Raw genomic sequence first — 21,730 nt, forward strand, 5'->3', positions numbered from 1 at the left:
TCAGAAATTAGGCTATATAAAAGTTGAATTATCAAATAAAAACAAAGTAGCTGCTCTTTAACATGTCTTCTCCAACTTGAAACAGAAATGGCTCTAGACCTAAAGACATATGTTAAATTGTGAAGCTTTTTCATTTAAACCTGCAGTGTGTAGAATTTTGGGTTTTATTTCCTAGCAGATTTTGTAGAAAGTAATTATAATATCCATAAGTACATTTAATTTAGTGCATAATAGCTGAAAAAAAATGTAAATATTATTTTTTTCCTTAGAAAGGGTCTCATATATGTCCATATTTCTGCATATTTTGGACCAAGGCCTTGTGAAAGTGTCATCATTGGAATGTCATCTGGTGCATTGTTTAAAATGTAGAATTGTTCTTGTCCTTGAAGGCCACTGTAGCTTCTGTTATTATTTGAAAGGGTTGGGGTTACCCAGGGAGTGTTGCATTCTAGAACTTTCTAGAACTTACTTGACGATGTCATATTACACACTGCACCTTTAAATGAAACTGCCTCAACATGCATGGTGAGGTGGATAATGAAACTGAGTGCCACCTATAGTCAAACGTCATTGACAGGTTCAAGAATTTAGGTAGGCTAACTCCCAAGTAAATCAGATCCACCTCAAATTTTGGAAGAACAATGATACCTTGTGGAGCTTTTGCATTTTCATTGAAGAGCGTGCCCATGGAGATGATGAACAACTTGCAGATCTTTTAAATTGATACATTGTCCAATCTGCTCCAAATTTAACAATACTGTCCAGGCCAGGGGACAACCACACATCAATATTAATCATATGTCATAGCGCCACCTTTGGTATAAAAAATTAAAGCATAAAGTAATGCAAAAAGTAATACACATGATTCACCGTATTAAGATTATACACAAAAAAACAAACACATTTTCCAGTTTAATTTGACTTTTATTGAAGCTTACAGAGGACAAATCAGTAAACCAGGGAATCCCCCACCACCTTTCAAAAAGATTAAACATTAAGTTCACCTTCAAATCATATCTTTTGTCATCTGACTTAGTACCCAGAGTAGGAAATTAAAGCTCAGCAGAGCAAACGTTTCCCAAAATGTTGTGTAGTTGGCTGTAACAACAGTATTAATCCATATGATCAAGCCATTACCACAAAATTGAATATAAGTAAAAGCAAATAAATATATCGTCTTTTTATTAATCTATTGTTAGAATCATGGACAAATACAAAATAACTTCCGAGTCACCATAGTATTAAAGTCAGAATGGAGGTTCAGTTAAACACAAGGAGATTTCAAAACAAGGATGAAACAGGAAATCTTACAGAATCAAACTGAAAATATGCTTTTTCAGCACATTTGCATTCACTTGGACTGTCCCGACACCATTACACCAAACTCCTGGATGGAGATTTCTTTGTTTATGTACTGCTGAAGCTGTTGTTTAGTGATGTGCCTTAGACGCAATGCATCTTCAATGGAGAACTTCTTCCCCGATTTTCTGTCGTGAAGAACTGAAGATTCTCCTTTGGGGCCCTTGACTGAGATCTCCTCCCAGTCACACTCCTGGCTCTGCAGGTTGACGAACATCTTCCAGTCGATCAGGCCGAGTTTGTAGGCCTCCTCTGGTCTCATCTCTTTGCCTGTATCCGGGTCAATGACCACAATTGACCTACGGAGATGGCTTTCTCTCTGTTCCCTCTTTACTCGCACTGCCGTCAGACTCTTTTGAAGTTTCTCGATCTCCTCATCCTTCTGGCCAGTTATGCCTCTGAGCTCTGCTAGTTCCCTCTGTAGTGAATCAAGCCTCAATTCCAGGTTCTTTCCCTCCTCCCTTGGAGCGGACTCAGAGATAATCCGAGTCTCTTTACTGGTTATCTCGATTTCGGACTTAAACTTGCGGATCTCATTCTGCAGCCTGGTGTTTTCTTGTGTCAGTCGGTTGCTCTCATCGCGGATGTAGTCCAGTTCTTTAGTAGACTTGGTGTTAGAGAACTCCATATCGGACAGCCTGGTTGTGAGGGTGGACATCTGCTGGTCAAGGTCTCGCCTATGTCTTTTCTCCTCTTCCAGCGTCCTCCTCAGGTTCTCAATCTCGATCTCAGCCTCTGGGTCCCTCTCGACTTGAACCTTCTCAGTGCGGACGACTCTTTCCTTCACATCTATCTTCTCCAGGGTGATCTGCTGCTGCATGAGGATATTCAACTCTTTTTCCAGAAGAGTGCGCTTGTGTCTCTCTTCATCAAGCTTGAGTCTGATCATGGAGTGTTCCTTCTCCTGTTGGGGATCCTGCTGCAGGACTACCTTCTGTTTGACGGTCACCTTTTCACGGTTCTCTTTGTCGCGGAGCTCCAGCTCATGAAGTGTCACCTTAAGCCTTTGGATCTCCAGTTCTGCGTCGCGTCTTGCCCTGCGCTCACGCTCCAGTTCTTCCAGTTGCATATCCATGTCGGCCTTTTGCCTCTGCAGTTGGTAGAGCTCATTTTTCAAGGTCTCCTTGCTTCTCTGCTCATTGTTGATGTTTTGTGAGAAGGAGTCACACTCGGACCTGAGTTGAACATCTTCTTCCATCTTGATCACTTCTTGCTGAACAACCTTTTCACGGACCTGAGAAAGATCCATTTTCCTGAGCCGGATTTTCTCTTCATGGGATGACCGTTCTCCCTCAAGCTCGAGGCGTTTCTGCTGTTCATCAGCTAGTTTCCTCTTGAGTGTTGCGATTTCCTCCTTAGTCTTGGGGTCTTCTCTATACTGCGTTATTTCATTGACCACCTCTTTGGTCTGCACTTGAGGTTTGGTGTCCCTCCATCTTTGAATTTCATCACGCAGTTGGCGGATTTCCATCTCAGATTTCTCAGTCTGGTGGGTTTTATCAACAATTTCATTGCGCAGTCTCTCCAGTTCTCTTTCAGTCTGCGGATCTATCTTATATTTGATGACTTCTTTGATGGTCTCTTTGATCTCCACCTGGGGTCCTCGGTTCCTCAGCATGGTCAGCTCATCTGACAGGGATCTAAGCTGGAGCTCTGAATCTCTAAAGCGCCTCTGATGCTCTACAAGTTCAAGCCGGAGATTGGCCACCTCGTTCTCAGCCTTGGGGTCAGGGCGGACTATCTCCCGCACCTTCTCCTGAATAACAACCTTGGACTTCTCTTCCTCTAGGCTTGTAATCTTCCTTGTGAAGTCGGCCTTTTCTCGCTGCGATGATCTCCGTTTGGCCTTCTCGTCTTCATACTGCCTCCTGAGGTTTTCTACCTCTCTTTCAAAAACAACATCTTTCTCCACTTTCAGCACCTCCTTAATGGAAATCTTCTCCTCTGCCATTGCTTTCTCCTTCTCCATCCTTCTGAGCTTCTCCTGAAGAAACTTCAGTTCATCCTCTAGCCCCGCCCTAGCATCAGTTTCCTTCTGCTTCCTGTCGAATAGTAGCCGGTACTCTGATTCAAGTTGGGGATCATTCTGGACTTTGATCACCTCCTCTTCAGTAATCACTTCTTGTTCCCTGCTCTTCTCCTCAGCCAGGATTGTCATCCGCTTTCTAATTGAAATCAACTCGTTGTCTTTCGTTGACCTCTGCCTTCTGAGCTCATCCAGTTCCTCCCGAAGCCTACGCATCTCCTCTTCCTGACCACGGTCTCTTTCTATGCGCAGGACCTCCTTCACCGTGTACTGCTGTGCCCCTTCTCTGACCTCTGTCTCAAGGCCACGTAGCTTCAGCTTTAGCACCTCAAGGTCATTCTCCATGACATGGGTAGTGCGGCGCTCCTCTGAGAGTTTCTGCTGCACCTTATGGACTTCCTCATCCAGCTGGGGGTCAGCGACCTTTTTTATCAGCTCCTTCTTGACAATTGAGTCCTGGGGCCTCTGTCCTTCGAGGACATAAATGTCAGTCTGGATGGTCTCAATTTCTTTCTCCAGCTGCTCCCTCCTCTGGACCTCATCCTCCAGCTGCTTCCTGATTCTCCAAGGCTCTGATCCCGGGGCAGTATTGACTGACTGGACATTTGTAGCGCTGATAGGAGTCACAGATTGCTATGGAGGAAAAATTATTGTTGTTAATGTTGTGGTGTTTAATGTCACTATTATCGTTGTTATTGTTATCATGTGAAAATATCTCACCTGGTTGAGAAGAGCTTGGGAGAACTCCAGATTCTGCTGTCTTTGCTTGTTCACAGCATTCACCTCAGTAAACTTAGCCTCAATAGCAGCTTCCTGTAAACATTTAAATAAGTCATGGAAAGCACACAGTTACTTGAGTGGTACAAAAGCTTTGGCTCATAATAATAACAATATATCAAATGTATATAGCGCTTTTCAAAATGCTCAAATACGCTTAATGACTCTTTAAAGTAGCTACAAGGAAGTTCTCAATAGTTTTGCTTTCATAGAGCTGCTTGGCCTCACCTCTGCCTTGACTGTCAATGCAGGTGACTCCAGTCTGCTTCGCTTGTATGTCTGAGGTACAACTCCATCCTCGAGGTCAAGGATGGATCTGAACTTTTCAGTTTCATTTTCGTAGTCCTGCGAAGAAGAACCATTGATTACTCAAAATGATTATACAATATCAGTCTTATTGTATTTCTGTAAATTAGAGGTAGTGACATAGTGACGGAAATCAATGTATCTTACCTTTACAGCTTGTTGGTAAAGGTGGGCATTTTTGGAGACGTTGTTCAAATCAGCTTCCTTTCTTGCAATATCAGAGAGCAGATTCTGTAGGAAACAGACATTGACATGAGCCTTTTTTTACAGCACCAATGACAGAATATACCTTTGCACTAGAGTATGAGTCGGCCTGTTGTTCATCGCTCTCACCCTCTGACTAGTCATCTTGGTCTCCACTGCTCTGCTGTCATCAGTGTCGCGGGGCTCGTAGTTTGGAACACGAGACAGCCAGTTGTTCAGATTGTCATAATCATTGCGGTAATTGTTGTACGACATCTTGGCTCTCTGCAAGCTTTGAGCCCTGCAACAAACAGCGAAGAAAGATCCGTTATACATTAGCTCTCCTGTGTAGGTCTTTGTGATATGTGTTTTTGTGGTATTGCGCTCGGTATTTATTGCAATAATTATTGATATATAGATTTTTGTGGACATTCCATTCCGGATTCTCTCACCTGGAATCGACCTGCCGATTTAGGTTGTTGAGGCGCTTGTTGAGCTTCTGGACTTCCGCTTCCTGCCTCTCGATGTCGGGGCAGTGCTCTTGGAACGTAGTGGCCATGTTCTCACAGCTGCCTTTGGTGGAACGCAGCTTCTGCTCTGTGTCGGTGATAAGTGCCCTGTTGGCCCTCAGCTCTGATCCCATATTCTGTGAAGAGCAGCAAGAGAGACTAGTTGAAAAACTGACAGGTTTGTATGTAGTTTGTCGGGAGTTTTTTAGTTCATCAATCTTATCATGCCCACCAACATTTTTGAATGTGTGCAATTATTCCACTAATCTTATACTCAATTATTGGTGATAAAGACACCAGGCGTTAATTTGTAAATGTAAACTTGGGATCCAAAATTGTTGTTTTTGGCCCCTATTGGCCCCCTCTTTGAAAAAACTAATAATGATGTGAATGTTGACTCCATGGTTGTTATACCCAGGAAGGTCAGGTTGTAGAGTGACCACTTATCAGCAACATGTTTATGTATTGTTTATTAGTTATTTGTGGAAATGTAATCTATAGGAAGAAATTATGTCTTTGCACTATCTTCTTTGTAAACTTTGCAGGAGATTGATCAAAACCGCTAAATATCTGGATATCATTTTCAAAATTTCATAAATCAAAATAAAAATACAGACAAAATCAGTCACGCTGAAGAAAACACAGTGCCCACAACAAACTCACAAAAAAATACAGGTAAAAAAGGGGCAGTTCCGTTGTGGGTGTACTAACATACATTGTTGAAAAATGCGAAATAAATATATTCAACTTACCGCAAGCTCCTTCTGTGTTTTTTCAATTGAGGAGATGTCAGCCGGGGCGACCTCTTCCCTGACTAGCTTGTTCTCATAGCCTGACAGTACATTTTTTCCATTTTGAAGGGCAGTCTCCAGCTCGTTGGAATGCTTGAGTCTAAAAAAAGATAAATTATTAGGCAATTGAAATGCACTTGATTGAAGACATTTTAATTCAGATTTAAATCCAATTCAGAAACTTTAGGAATACTGCTCTCACAATAATCTCAGCTACCGCAAAAGATAAAATACTGATAAAAATCAAGTCCCATACTTTTCCTGCGAGAACTGAAGGAGCTGCTCGACCTTGGTGTACTTCTTCTTGGCTTCGTCCACCTTGCTGTGGAGCTGAGGGGCGCTGGCAGACGTTGGGTTTGAGGCCAAGAAGGTGTTTGCCTCCTGCACTTTGGAGGACTTCTCTGGTTCAATCTTACTGACAACAGCAGCGATGTCCTGAAAAGGGAAACGTCAGGGTTGTTAAGTTGTAAAATGCAAAGATTCTCTCTCTCTCTCTCTCTCTCTCTCTCTCTCTCTCTCTCTCTCTCTCTCTCTATCTCAGCTTTTTGAGATAAATTGAGAGATGCAAGGGGTTTGGGAGAAACAGAAATTGAAGTCTTAGTGAATACCTTCATATCCTGCAGCCGGTCAGCGCTGTCCTGCAGAGGCCTGGTCTGCTCCAGTGGCGGGCGCACGCGGCTGTAAATGGCTTTCTCCTGTTTGTCCAGATCACTGATCACCTTGTCCAGACCGGCCATCATCTGCCTGCACTGCTGCTCCTGCTTGTCTAGGGGCCACACAACATACAGAGGTTTATTATCTATGTGCTGCTTCTTTGCTAGGTGGTAAAAACATGTTTCGCTTTTGCAGGCGTCCACATATGATTTTCATGAAGACTTTATTGTCTGAAACACTAGACGATTGTTTTGTTTTATGCCAAATTATTGTCAGATGCGGTTCGAATGCTTAGCAAAACCTACACAAAGTATTTTTTGGTAAAAGACAATGCTTTAAAGAAGGTAAAGCTCCCCCAGAATCTATTCAGTTCACCCTCAAGTCAAAGTGGTACGTTTGAGCCAAATTTGAAGAGAATCCCTCTCAGTGTTCTTGAGCTATTGTCTTTATTAGTCATGAACTAGAACGTTTGAGCAAAAATAAATGAAGTTCTGTCGAGTATGAAAATATAATAGAGCTGGAATGGATGTTTCATTTACCTCCAGCGGACCCAGTCCCACTCTCCTTCTTCAGCTCATCAAAGCGTTTGAGCAGAACTCCTTTGCTGCTCGCCATCTTCTGCTTGGTAGCTTTCTGCTGACTGGCCAGGCTGCAGGCACACAATAGAACAAACTGTTGGAGCTGGACTAGACGGAAATACAATCATCATATAGAATATTAAATTAAGGCAAGGTAAGTTTATTTATATAGCACAATTCAGACACAAGGCCATTGAAAGTGCTTTACAGGGGCATAAACATACATCAAGATTAGACATTAGAAATTGCATTTAAGTGATAGTAAAAAACAAAGAAAATACATCAAGATTAGACATTAAACATTTAGACAGCGATGTAGAATGGCTGCAATGACAATAAATTGACTGACAATATAGTTTTATTCTAAATAGCCTATTTAACTTAATAACTGTTTCATAGTTTCAAACTAATTTAAGTCTATGTTATTTAATTTAATTACACATATGCTGTATGTTCATGTTGTCAGACACTCACTTGTCAGTGATGGCCACTGCCTCAGGGTCAGTGGGGGGGATCATGAAGCAGACACCCGGGGCCGTGAGTTTACGTCCAGCTGCGTCCTTCACATCCCATTTGGCCCCATTGTTCCGGAGGAGAGTGTACTGCTCCCCACGCAAAATCTGACCCTGAACACACACACACACACACACACACACACACACACACACACACACACACACACACACAACAACAATTACAATCCGTCATCAGTGCATGGATAGCAAATACAGGTGCATCTCAAACAATTAGAATATCATGGAAAAGTTCTTCTTTTTTCTACGTACATTTATTTAAAAAGTGAAACCTTGATGTATATTTTAGATTCATTACACACAAAGTGAAAATTTTCAGCCGATTTTTTTGTTTAATTTAGTTGATCACGGCTTACAGCTCATGAAAAAAAAAATCCAGCATTTAAAAAATATCATAATATTACATAATAGAATTCTTGAAAGTGTGTTCATTAACTCAATACTTGGCTGGAGATTCTATTTTGCATTAATCAAACTTTATGAAGATGGCAACAAGTGATTTGTGAAATCCAAATTTGTAGCCTACTCTGTCAGGTTGATAGCCAGTAATACTATAATATCTTCCCAAATGAACTCAAAACTAATCAATTGAATTGTTAAATTGATTAGGTTAAAATCAATCAAATAAGTTTTTCTAAAGCCCATTGAAAAATGTCATGCAACTTTATAATTTTATGCTTTCGACCAAACACACTACATACTTCATCTGTGTCAAACTCGCACAGAGCCTCGACAGGCAGCAGCTTCTGTGGGGTTTCCCGCCGGTACTTCAGGGGCAGAACCTGCAGGCTGCGCTTCTGAAGAGCATTGACCCGTTCATCAAAATGGTCCATGGCCTTGGCTTGATCCTACACACACACACAAACACAAACACACACGAAACAATATAAATAAATTAAGTGAAACATACTTTTTATTTGGTGCTTACTTAAATTATCTAACTTAAAAAATTCTAAAAAGTCAGTAATTATGTTTACGGTACTTTTTCAGTATAATTGTTTTCAACATTTGGGTTTACAGTGCACAAACATACACATAGCATGTTTTTCCAGTGTTGCAGACTGAGACAGTGGTATATACAGTATATAACATAGATAACATAGATGTACAGATAAAGGAATGCTTACGTCTATTTCCCTGATCAGACCTTCCATCTGATACACATCTTTGAATTCCGGGTTGTATTTCTGGTTGAGTTCCGTATCCATGCGCTTCATCAGGTCCTGGGTGTCACGCGACTCCTTGTGGTACTGGACACACACACACACACACACACACACACACACACACACACACACACACACACACACACACACACACACACACACACACACACACACACACACACACACACACAGATACTGATGAGCTTCTGAGGACTGAGCCTCTTTTGGGGGGGGCGCTCTAACCACTACACCACGAACCCCCCCCCCCCCCCAGATACTGATGAGCTTTACTTATTTAAATGTGTGTGTGTGTGTGTGTGTGTGTGTGTGTGTGTGGGTGGGAGAAAATGGAATGTAACAGTCTGTGAATGCGACCTACCTTGTGGAACTCCTCCATGTGTTTGAGGTGGTTCTCCTCACAGATGAGCAGGTTCAGGTATTCCTTCCAGTCAGCGTGGACCGCCTCCATGTGAGCCTGACAGAAAAAACACACAATGTATATTATGGGCATTTGATTTGATTAGTAAAATATGAAGTGACAATTGGGAACCACCAATATTCGGCTCTTCAAGCTCATGGTAAAAAAGCAGCAAGGAATAATAAACAAATTAAAAAGTCAGAATGTATCTTAATGAACCTTGTACCTCGATAACATTTTTCCCCGGATGGTCGGAGGCGACCAGCTTCTCTCCGTCGTCGTTCAGCTTGGTGACTGTGGCCTCTTTGGACTCCAGACACTTACTGATGAAGTTCTGTTGGGGCGAGACAGGTGGGCTATGAAAACTGCTGATCATGTTGGATATACTTGGCAGCGCCTATATATATATAATACTTGTATCTAGGCATGGGACGATAACCGGTTTCAAGGTATACCGCAGGATGAAAAAGTCAAGGTTTCAATAATACAAGTTTATTAATGTTTAGAATGTTCCTGCATCATAACCACTGACTTTTACTAGAAGAGAAATGTGAAGAAAGTGAGCATGTCTCTAAAACCCTTGTTGAGCTGCTCACTTAAGAGTGCTTTTACTTAAATGTTGTTTATAATAATTCAATTATTGTTATCACACAAGTTTATTAATGTTCGGAATATTATAAACGTTGTTTAAAAAAAATTAAAAAGATTGTGTTCAAGCATGAACAAAAATTGTCGTATTTAACGGAGATATTTCAAAATAACACATTTTTAGACCTGTAATCGCAATACCGTGAAATCGTGCTAGTATTGCTCAAAGTGATCATACGGTAAGATTATCACACCGGCCCATGCCTACTTGTATCTACTCTACTATATCTACTTTCTATAAATTGAAATGTGAAATATAAGGAACGTTATATACAATACGTGCAAAAATGTGCAACAAAATTCATTTTTGCATGCAATTATGTTAATACCTCGTACTGCCTCTGTCGGGCGGGGTAGTCCAGGTTTCTGTCGCTCCAGTCGTAGTTGATCCTCTCCTCGGCCTGCTGGTCCATCCAGTACAGCTCGTTGGTGCAGCGCTGCATGTAATCACGCAGGCTCAGAAGGTTGCGCTGACGAGAACTAGAACTAGCCTAACAGACGGGAAGGGAAAAGCACATTTTCAAGCAACATTTCACACACACAATGACTTGGATTCCCTGGAAGCAGGTGTACTAAGCTAACGGAATGGATTTTTCTAAGGGTCACCGATTATACAATATGCACAGTTTCTAGTAGAAACCAAATTAAATTTTTTTAACCTGAAAAGCATAATATGCAAGCTTATATGCAGGCACAGCTGTGTGTGTGTGTGTGTGTGTGTGTGTGTGTGTGTGTGTGTGTGTGTGTGAGTGTGTGAGTTTGCGTGTGTAGGTAGGCTTATTACCAGGAGTTTGTTGTACTTGGTCTGGAGGCCACTGACATATTCCTGTGGAAACAAAATAAAACAGAAAAATTCAAAACAAAACAAAACATACAAGACAAGTGTCATGTGAGTCATTTAAAGGTGCTACGAGGAACTTTTAAATATTTCTGAAACAGTCAAATTTTTCCTCTGATGATCATAAATTACATGTAACAGCAAACGAGACCATCAGTGCAAAGAATGCTATTTTAATATTTTTTTCTTAATGCCTTTGTCATGAGTACGCACACCCAGGAACAACAGCTGGCGTCGTAAAAACACTACCACTTTTGTCCAAAGGGGGTGCTAGAGTGGACACAAACTGAAAGTTCCTCAGAGCGCCTTCAAAGTAGTCAGTGATTCTGGCTTCATACAGTTAATGTTCTTAGGTTTCCTGTCTGTACCTTGTCTCCCCCGGTGGCGATGTGTGGAGCCAGAGCTTCCACCTCGCTGTGGAAGATGTTGTGTTCCTCCACCTCGTTCTCCACAGACGGCAGGTCCTGGCCGAAGCCTTTGTTGTTCAGGTTGTCCTGGACACGGAAAAGACACAATGAGACATTTTAGTACACTCAACCACATGCTGTCAAAATTTGGACTTAACTTTTGGTTTAGCTTAGGCTAAAATGAACTTTGTCTATAGTTCTGGGGGAAAATGCCGATCAATTCTACACACTGCACCTTTAACCATTTTGTAGTTTAGTTTAATTATGAATCTTTTTTTAAGGAACACAAACACACAACTGAAAAAGTGAACACACAAAGAAAAGACTAAATCAAATAAACAACTAACATGGCGTACTCTACTTAACAGGTTTCTAAGGACGTTGTTTAAACTAAAGGTAAATGTTAAGCAAAAAATAAAAAGTCAAAATGGTCCCACATAGACATAGGTCACTTTAGTAATTTTTTTTTTGATTGAATACTGTTTGATTTCTGTCCTAACGATGTATTAAAGACCATTATGACCATATTAGATGTTTATGGAGATGTATTGAGTGTCTCTGTCTGTATGAGTGTTGAGTGTCACTGCCATAGTTACCAGTTTCTCATCCATCATGGTTCCCCAGTTGATGCTGGGGATTCCCTCAGTGCGGATCAGCTGGTAGATACGGTCATGGTCCTCCCTCAGCTTCATGACCCTCTCACGCAGCTGCCTCATGCTGCACACACACACACACACACACACACACACACACACACACACACACACACACACACACACACACACACACACACACAGAAAATAGACAATATGTAATCAATATTTTAATACAGATGAATAAGCAGCCGTGTCCTGTTGCAGATGTGGTCTATCTATCTATCTATCTATCTATCTATCTATCTATCTATCTATCTATCTATCTATCTATCTATCTATCTATCTATCTATCTATCTATCTATCTATCTATCTATCTATCTATCTATCTATCTATCTATGTATCATCTATGAATGAAATAATGTGGCTCTTGCGTAGAGTGAAGCTTTCTGACACTAACACATATGACTTCTTCTATGGTATAGACACTGCGTCACATAGTACTATTGGTTTTGGAAGCAGCACTCACTCTTTCTCTATCATCTCGGCCTGCGGATGCTGCAGGCGCTTGGCGTTGACCGCGTCCTCGTCCAGGCCCACCAGCTGGTCCAGAGAGTTCTGGATCCTCTTGTTGGTGTCCTCCTGGTAGAGAGGCTGCTTGCCCTCATTGATCTTACTCACATCCTGCACAACAAACACGGACAAAGGGTGAAAATGATGAATTAGGTTCAAATGTTTTTAGTTGATTAAGGTACATGGGTCACTTGACAAGAAAAATTGTCCAAGACAAAAAAATAAAAAATAAATGAAACAACCCAATACATTTCCATGAGAAATTTTCAAATTCGCAATTTCAAATGTCACGGACAATTTTCTTGTCATGTGATCCTTGGGCACTGCTCATGTCAATTTGTACTCGTTTATCATCAACTGAAAGATTCTGACTACAATAAGCACAATAAGCACTCCCCTATAGTTAGTTTGGAAGGGTTGAGGCTTTACCTTGTTGAGGTTCTGCTCCACGTCATAGATGTTCTTCTCCACCTTGTCAGCATTCTTCTGCAGCTTCTCGATCAGAGCGCTCAGTTCTGTGGACGGAGCTCTGGAACACAGAGAGGAGAACACTGTCTGTTAGGCAAGGCAAGGCAAGTTTATATACTGTATATAGCACAATGCAGACACAAGGCCATTCAAAGTGCTTTACAGGGGCAAGATTAAAATACATAAGACACATTAGAAAAGCGAGTATATAGAAATAAAACATTTAAAAGAGAATGAATAGAAATAGAGCATTTAAATAAAATAAAAATTACAGGTTAAAATGGAAACAGAGAAGTCTTCAGACTCGATTTAAAAGAGCTGAGAGTTGCAGCAGACCTCACGTTTTCTGGGAGTTTGTGTTAGAGCCACAAGCTGTCACTGTTTCCCCAACTTAATATATTCACAGACATCGATACTGTAGTAGGGTCAAACAGCAACAGTTATTGCATTTAATGAGTTAATACCGAATACCAATAAAAGAGGTCTATTTTGTTATTATATTGAGTTATGTGGAAGTGTCTTTGGTGTGTCGAGGAACACCCAAAATTGCTCCCAATGGCTGGCCAGCACTCTGTGTAGTTTGAGTGTGTGGCTCTGTGAATTAGCAGCAAACAACCTTATGCAGTGCAATGAATTGGGTAGTTGATCAACAGAGAATTGATTGGACATGATCAGGACCCCCCAATATTCACAGCTCAGTTCGTGACAATCTGGACAGTTGTTGGCAAGATGTTAAATTGACAGACCGAGCGACTGTACATTGCAACACTCATACGTAGTCGCTTGTGGGGTAAAGAGGGGAAGTGATCTAATCTATATATACAATCTTATTTTAATTACGTTTGTTTCAGAAAACTAAATACACCATACTTTTGGTCTGGTGTTTTTTCTAAATGTATCAAAGCCTATTAAACTATATCAACTCTACGTAATATATTGGCACAACAGTTTTATAGTTATGAGCTACTAGTTTTATAGCTGTTAATGACTTGAAAGGCCATCATTTGTCTGCCTCTATTAAGCACTTAAATAATATCTTCTCTTTGACTCACACTTGAAATATGAACAAGGTAAGTAAACCTTTTTTTATGACACACAGCTAAACAAGCCCAGCAGGTTTCGTTTGTGTGTGTGTGTGTGTGTGTGTGTGTGTGTGTGTGTGTGTGTGTGTGTGTTTCATTATCATGCAACAGACACACCTAGTTCAATGACTGTGACAGCTATCACTCAGTGTAAGACATTCCAAAGTCCATGTTCAAGTGTTCTAGTGAAGCGTGGTATCATACATAGTGCGTAGTGGAGTTTGAATGAATGGTTAATATCGACCATTAGAACCAACCACCATTTTATATTGCTGTCACCACCGTCTTTACGTATTCCTTTAAAAAGTGGAGTCAGCGATTCTGCAGAACGCTTCTTGTCAAAATCTGAGGATATCTCTTCACGATCTGCTACCTGTCAGCACTGTGCGTGCTGAAAAAAATAACTGGTGTTAATACATGGCTTAGGCTCTGTAAACGGGTATGTAAACAAAGGGGGCCTACCGTAGCAACATGCCCGTTTACAAAGCCTAGGCTGTGTATTTAAACCAGATTTTTTTTTCGTGAGGAGAGATTCACTGATTTTGACACATACAATATCAGTGTTAAGACATTGTTGTTGAGTGATATACAGCACCCCCTGAATATCATTTCTAAAGCTCCTAGTGTTTTTTTAATGATCAAATGTCAGAACTAGTCTGAACTGGTAAATACTACAGTTCTGGAGAAGCAGCTGGCAGTAAGTCAGGAGAGTCCCATCCAAGTGAAAAACAACCTGAGGGCGTTTCAGTGTCAGGTTTGGAACGAGCTCAGAGTCAGATCTACAAGAGAAGGCAAGTCTCCTATAACTCCTATAATGTGGATTGCTTCAATGCTTGAGGACAAAATAAACATTAGTTTGTTGATTTATGAAAGCCATAAACACAGTTCCCTTGCAGGTTTTAAGTGATTAAACAACATTGTTTTGTACCAAGCATATGTTGGAAAAAGTCACACGGCGGTGTTAAAGGTGGAGTCAGCTATTCTGAAGTACTGATTGTTGTCAAAATAACTTTTCTTCAAAATCAGCGAATATCTCCTCACGATCCATTCATGCACATGTGTGTGCACTGAAAAAAAATCCAGTGTTAATACACACTGCAAAAAGTGCATTCTGCTATAGCTATGGTGGGTCCCCTTTGTTTACATACCAGTTTACAGAGCCTTGGCTGACTATTAACAACATATTTTTTTTCCAGCTCACACACAGTACGTACAGATTAGATTGTGAGGAGAGAATCACTGGTTTGGACAAAAAGTGATTGGGACAAAACGTTTTCTCCAGAATCACTGACTGCACCTTTAACGGACAGTGTTTTGTAGTGTTTATATTGCACAACTACAATTAATTATAAGCAGTATTCTGGGAAATGCTTATTAAATGTAATTCAAGCCTTTCAAAAACAACAACACACTACTTCAACCTGCTGTATTATGTGTGCTGCTGTGCTCCAAACATATCATCAATAGTCTCCAGTGGGGAGGCTCACTGACTGGGCTGTAATTGGATGTTAGTGAGTGACATCATGTTTGATCCCGGGGAGGAACTGGCACGGCCGCCGTAGCATGAGAAACACAAGGCAGATGTTTCCAGAGGGGGGAGAGGGTCAAATAATTGAAAGCAGAAAAGGCTCTGAAGGGTGCGTCCCAGCTGTAATAATGTTCCACGTCAGATGGGACCCCCGCCCCTCTTTCACAATAGAGAGAAACAGAATAACATATTGGTATTTTACAGCTAATTTCGTGTGTATCCCTTTTGCAGCCCAGAGGCACATATGGCTGTTCGCTAATCCGTTAATGTCTAGCTACAAGTCAAGGAAATACATTCCAAAACATAAGGGCCGGCGGGGACTCTTTCTGCTTCTCTCATACCTGCTTTTCTCTTACCCAAATGACTTAAAATAGATTTGTAACGTTTTAAACTTAATGTATCAGGCTAAAAATGAGTATTTCACTTCATTGCTGTGTGGGTGTGTGTGCTGAGCTGCATGGCTGGAATTCCATCACTATCTGTGTAAGCGGTTATCATGGTACAGAGGTCGTGTAACAGTGATTAATGGTATACCCAATAATAGTTGATTATAGCAGATGATTATTGAATGCTACACAATACAAATAAATGCATGATTTGGCATGGATGTCCTTTACTTGAGGGCCTTATAATAAATTAAAGGCCAGTGCATACCACAGTACAAAAAGTGTTGATTTTTTGGTAAAGTGTCAGAAAATGATGACAGAATTACGCTCAGTGCTGTATTCAAAGGCAGGATAGGGGTAATGACTTGATAAAAACAACTTTATCCTTAACATATGCACTATCATTTTTTACCTTAGCAACATAAACCCAGGCAGTGAAATACTCAAAGGTGGTAAAGTGGGACTTTGAGTATTTCCCATAACATAGCTGGGTGCAGCCGTATGGGAGAGGCTGCAAGCAATTCCTCCTCACATTGTCTTAACAAGGGAGAGCAGCCCGAATACTTATCAAACCAGTTACTACAGCTTTACTACACAGCGTATCAACCACACCCTCTCTGGAGTTAAAGCACGCATTATGCAATCTACTTTACAATTGTCCCAAATCTCTATCTTAATAGTAGTAGCTCATGCAGAAGGCACTACATTATCTTATCCATGAAACATCCCAATGATTCATTGATTGGATTTCAAACCATTAGACATGGCAAACAGTCAAGCTTGAATCATTAGTAGGAATGCAAGCTATAGTCCACCATAGGGAACGCCCCGTTCAGACTGTATGGACCAACTCCGTCGTTTACAAACTGATTCATAAATATGACACCACCTGTACGCCTAAATAAACGATGATGTATAGCCTATAAAACTAGCCTATACAAAAAGCTTCGTCAAGGCAACACAACCAATCATGCAAGTATAAAATAAACTGACGATTAACTGATCATAAAGTAAAGTTTACTCACGTTGAACTTGATTTCGTTTGCGTGATCGCAGTGGACCTGCTCTTTTTCTTAAACATGGTGACAGCTCGCGGTCCGTTCCGCTTTTATCGGGCTGCTGTGTGTGAATGTGCGTCGGATATGTCCACTCTGTCTCTGTCTCTTAGCAATGTCACAGCGTCTCCTCCCACACGCACTGTGCCTGTGGAACTGGAATCATCATATCAAACATTCACCTTAAGTTTTACACACCCAACCAGTGTACCACCTGTCAGCCAGCCGGCCCCGCCCACACAGACGCACGCCCGCACGCAAGTAAGCACACACCCACACCATTAACTATTAAGCACACACACACACACACACACACACACACACACACACACACACACACACACACATTTCATAGCCTACTAATGTAAATATACAGCATTAAAAAAAACACTTTTTATTTTATTTTTTTTTAAACAAAATTTAAAAAATATAATTTCCTTTAAGAGAAAAAAATAATTAAATGTATGTCACTACAGTAAGCTGCAGTAGGCTTTATTATGGCAAATTATTTCTGAAATTTTACGACTAACCCTTTGAAAACAGGGTGTGTTGGGGTGGAACCTTTTTCTCTTAGACTTCAACATTTAAACATTTTTAATGTGTTGTAGATACCTGTATATATGTTATTATCAGTCAAAAGGTGTATCAGTATTATCGAGTAAAAAAGGCCAAATAGAGTAAAACCTGATGGTTAATGTATTAAATGTTGTCTATCAAATCCACTGAAATGGATACGCCCTCAGCAGATAGTTTCTACTAAGGGCTAGTGTGTGTGTGTGTGTGTGTGTGTGTGTGTGTGTGTGTGTGTGTGTGTGTGTGTGTGTGTGTGTGTGTGTGTGTGTGTGTGTGTGTGTGTGTGTGTGTGGGGAGTTGCTTGGGGCAAGTGCTACACTGGCTGAACCAGTCAGACTTGACAGTGTCCTCCTTCTTTGTGAATGTTTTCTGTATGGCTGTGTGTGTGTGTGTGTGTGTGTGTGTGTGTGTGTGTGTGTGTGTGTGTGTGTGTGTGTGTGTGTGTGTGTGTGTGTGTGTGTGTGTGTGTGTGTGCATGCGTGTGTGTGTGTGCGTCTCAGCCACCTTTAAGTGTGAGTATGATACTAATCACTAATGTCTTCCCCAGGATTCCAGGGCGAGCTATACCTAACTAAACTACAAATTAAAGTGTCATCAAACTAGACTGGGCTTGCACTATGACCGATTTAGCACTCCGCTACTGTTCAGAGCATCACAGTTGACCTATTTTAAATTTGATTTTTAGAATTTAATTTGAGATACTTTGCATAAACATGTTTTGGTGTAAATCCATTGTGTGGAACAACATTTATTTCACACTTGCAAAGTAGCCATATCATTTTTTTCCCTGGTTTTTGTGGCTGTACTCTCTAATGCTATCTTAAAGGGTTTTGTCAGCAATTAAGTTTAGCAGTTTTCAGAATCTAGGACCTTAACCTATACAGCAGGTAAAAACAGTAAAGCTACTGGCCAATTGCTGCATTACTTTTTCACTGCAACTCACTTAGTTAAACTGTAGAAGCATCTACATGAGGTAAAGCCTTCAGTGATTGCACATGGATTTTATACCTTCTGCTGCACGTCCAGGTGTTTTCTTAGCAGTAGAATCAACAACTGAAACATTTCTTGGTCGCTCCTTGGGATTTTTATGAGCACCTGTGCCAGTGTCGGGAGGGCCACACCAGTTTGTAAACGCTGCCATACTGAGAAATACAGAGAATCAACTTTGTCTCAACTCGTTTGGCGATGCCATGAGTGCAAACAACATCAGTTATATGAAAAAGTTACGCACTATTTCTTTAAGTCTGCTCGCTTCATCATAGTAATCGAAATGGTCAGCATCTGATGGTGAATTTCGCATACTCTAATATTTTAATATTTTTAGGGCTTTTAAAAAAAATCCCATGCACATGATTGTATACTGAGCTCTGTGAAATCACTTCTTACTGTCATCGCAAATAAATATTTTTCTTTATAGAATATTACGCTATCCTGCTTCCATCAGCATAGGCCTGTCTGTTGTGTGTTATGTCTAATGTCTAATATCCCTTTACACTTGACTTCTTTCTTGGTGTTTCTTCAAGTTCTCACTAGGACCCAGCAATGACTGTCTGAACATGTCAATGCCATCCCACATCTGGGCAGACAGCCATGACCTTTAGCGCATGGAATGAAAGTCTGGTATCAGCTTCAATGAAGAGATGGAACAACCAGCCACAAGTGTCATCCCAAACAATGGTGTGTGTGTGTGTGTGTGTGTGTGTGTGTGTGTGTGTGTGTGTGTGTGTGTGTGTGTGTGTGCATGCTTGTCGGTGGGTGTGTGCGTGTGTGCCTGTGTGTGCGTGCATTCGTGTGTGCGTGCGTGTGTGTGTGTGTGCATTCGTGTGTGCGTGTGTGTGTGCGTGCGTGCTTGTGCGTGTGTCTGTGTGTTTCCATGTTTAGTTTAGGAAGTGAACAGAAGAATGTTTTCACGTGACAACTCTTCCCCTCCGAGGCTCTTTGCAGGCAAACAGCAAAACCTTTTCTACATGTGTCAAAAGGGTCAAAATTCTATAGTATACTGAGAAACACTATTGAGAAAGCTGAGTGTATAAGCATATCATTACAGATTTTTCAAGTAGTTTCTTCACAGGAATCTCCCTCTCTTTAATGTGTTTGTTAAACATGGAGTCTCGATTGTAATCCAAAACATTTTCTGTCAAATCAGTGAATATCTCCTCATGATCCACTACCTTTCCATACTGTGTGTGTGCGCGCGCTGAAAGAAAGTCTAGTGTACAGGCCAGTCTCTGTAAACAGGCATGTATACTAAAAAAAAATGTATCAGGAAAAAAATCTTAAACCCAAAGGAGGGTGACAGAGGAAGGGATCCCTCTCCCAGGACGGACATCATGCAATAGAAACATGTACAGACAAATAGAAAATCACAAAGGAATACAATTATTGACACATGCTTATGCTAACATCAACCATGAATAGTGAATAGTGTGGATGCACAAGGACTTCAGATGCTGCCAGAGGAAAGACCTGATCCACACTGTCTCATCTCCACCAGGGAAGAGACTCTAGTGGGGACTCCTAGCATACCCTAGCCCTTTTACAGCAACATTTCTAGTGGTTCCTTGATGGCTGAAGACACATTGAAGCGTGTGGCTGCCGGCTTTACCTGCAGCCAGGATAAGGACTCCAGAGAAGCTCCACCAAACCCCGACTGTTCACCCATCAACCACGCTGCCACATATTAGAAGAAGAAGAAGAAGAAGAAGAAGAAGAAGAAGAAGAAGAAGAAGAAGAAGAAGAAGAAGAAGAAGAAGAAGACTGTTAAACCAGACTGACAATGTAATGCTAAGACACTTAGCCCACCACCCAATCATTATTATAATCTTGCACTTTATATAGTTGAATTACAGCCGGACTGGTACATAAGAATTTCACTAGGCATTGCCCTGTGCAATTATGTATGTATGTGTATGTGCAGAATAAATAAAATGAAACTAACTGAACCTATCCCTAAACTTGGTCACATGACTTCCCCTCTCTGACAATGATAAATGCCATAAGACCATAGGCCAAGTTGCTATCCAATAGATGAATCCAATGGACTGACTGAGTGCAAGAACTGGGAAATAGATCCAACAGTTTATGTTGGGCCATTCCCTATTACTAAAGGTCACAGAGAGGCTGAGGAGAATGTTTCCCCCTATGAGGCAATGAGAGTTCTGAACTCAGGCACTAAGTGATAACAGACAATGCTGACCAGAGCAGCACACTGGACAATCTGCTGCACTTTAACACGTTCACTCTATAACTCTGGCCACATTGCACAACACTGTCTTCAACACTGTCTGTTCAATCACCTATCTGATCCCACACCATATTACTCATTTCAACAATGTGTGCATATTTAAATACTAGCAGTTACTTTAATACTCTACCTTTCTTGTGTGTGTATTAACTGTTAAAACTTGTATTTTATTTTATATCGTTTATATTTTGAGCCAACATTTAACTGCACATAATGTATGAGCATGCGACAAATAAGGTATTTCAATCTTTGTGGCATGAATCCTGTTGGCTGGCTGCCTCCGTCTCCACCTGCCAGGGATCATCCAATCTGGTAAGGAATCAAATAATTGTCAAAATTGAGTAAATAAGAGTATGTGAAAATGATGCCTTTAATGTACTGTTACAGAGAGTCAAAGATTAGATTAAGAGAGTGCTAAGTGGAGAGATAATAATTGATTGGAGACTATCTTTGTCTTTAAAGATGTCCTCTAGTTCCCAAGGTAATGCTGATGTAACAGAGGTTGCCTGTCTTGGTGGGGTCAGTCAACTCAATGGTCCCACAGCCAGATGCTCCTGAAATTGGTGATTAGGTTCAGGCATCACAGCTGGGTGGTTAGGGTAAGGGGACAGGGAGAGGTTAGAATAGGAGTGAGACACACACACACACACATGCACACACACACACACACACACACACGCACGCACACACACACACACACACACACACACACACACACACACACACACACACATTATATAGTTAGATTACTAAGAAATGTGGGACCATAGACATGCTCCCGTCTTTGTGAAGACAGGTGTAGCATAGCAGTAGGGTGTAGTCTGGGAGGCCGATCCAGATACTGTACCATGAATGGAATGTCTGGATGGACTGTGGAACTGGTACAGCAGCATTTTTCATGTTAAGCATTGGCATGAATCAGCCATCATAGGCAGAGGCTCATACAATGCCTGGGCTGACGAATACACTGATTGAGAGCAATATTTGGGAGCATGTCTATGTTCCGACAGCCCTATGCTCCCACATTTCCAAG

General features: G+C 41.1%; 1 protein-coding gene across 1 annotated transcript; it reads right to left on the reverse strand.

The window, feature by feature from the left end:
* Positions 1-909: 909 nt before the first annotated feature.
* ppl (periplakin) lies at positions 910-17,041 on the reverse strand. Its single transcript, XM_080043258.1, has 22 exons — positions 16,851-17,041; positions 12,791-12,890; positions 12,318-12,472; positions 11,790-11,910; positions 11,155-11,280; positions 10,733-10,774; positions 10,278-10,439; positions 9,527-9,634; positions 9,262-9,357; positions 8,844-8,966; positions 8,418-8,564; positions 7,658-7,809; positions 7,145-7,254; positions 6,560-6,717; positions 6,208-6,386; positions 5,913-6,051; positions 5,104-5,297; positions 4,802-4,952; positions 4,616-4,699; positions 4,391-4,507; positions 4,106-4,198; positions 910-4,018 (listed from the first exon to the last, which is right to left on the reverse strand). The coding sequence occupies exons 1-22, from the start codon at positions 16,904-16,906 to the stop codon at positions 1,352-1,354; spliced, it is 5,280 nt and encodes a 1,759-aa protein (XP_079899384.1). The 5' UTR covers positions 16,907-17,041; the 3' UTR covers positions 910-1,351.
* Positions 17,042-21,730: the final 4,689 nt, after the last annotated feature.

The sequence above is a fragment of the Ammodytes marinus genome (assembly GCF_949987685.1).
Source record: "Ammodytes marinus genome assembly, chromosome: 16".
NCBI classification, from domain to species: Eukaryota; Metazoa; Chordata; class Actinopteri; order Uranoscopiformes; family Ammodytidae; genus Ammodytes; species Ammodytes marinus.

Coding starts and splice junctions, on each gene's coding strand:
- ppl (XM_080043258.1), bottom strand. CDS start 16,906: ATGTTTAAGAAAAAGAGCAGGTCCACTGCGATCACGCAAACGAAATCA. Junction 6,718..7,144: donor TGGGACTGGGTCCGCTGGAG/GTAAATGAAACA, acceptor TGTGGCCCCTAG/ACAAGCAGGAGCAGCAGTGC. Junction 4,700..4,801: donor CCAAGATGACTAGTCAGAGG/GTGAGAGCGATG, acceptor TGTTTCCTACAG/AATCTGCTCTCTGATATTGC.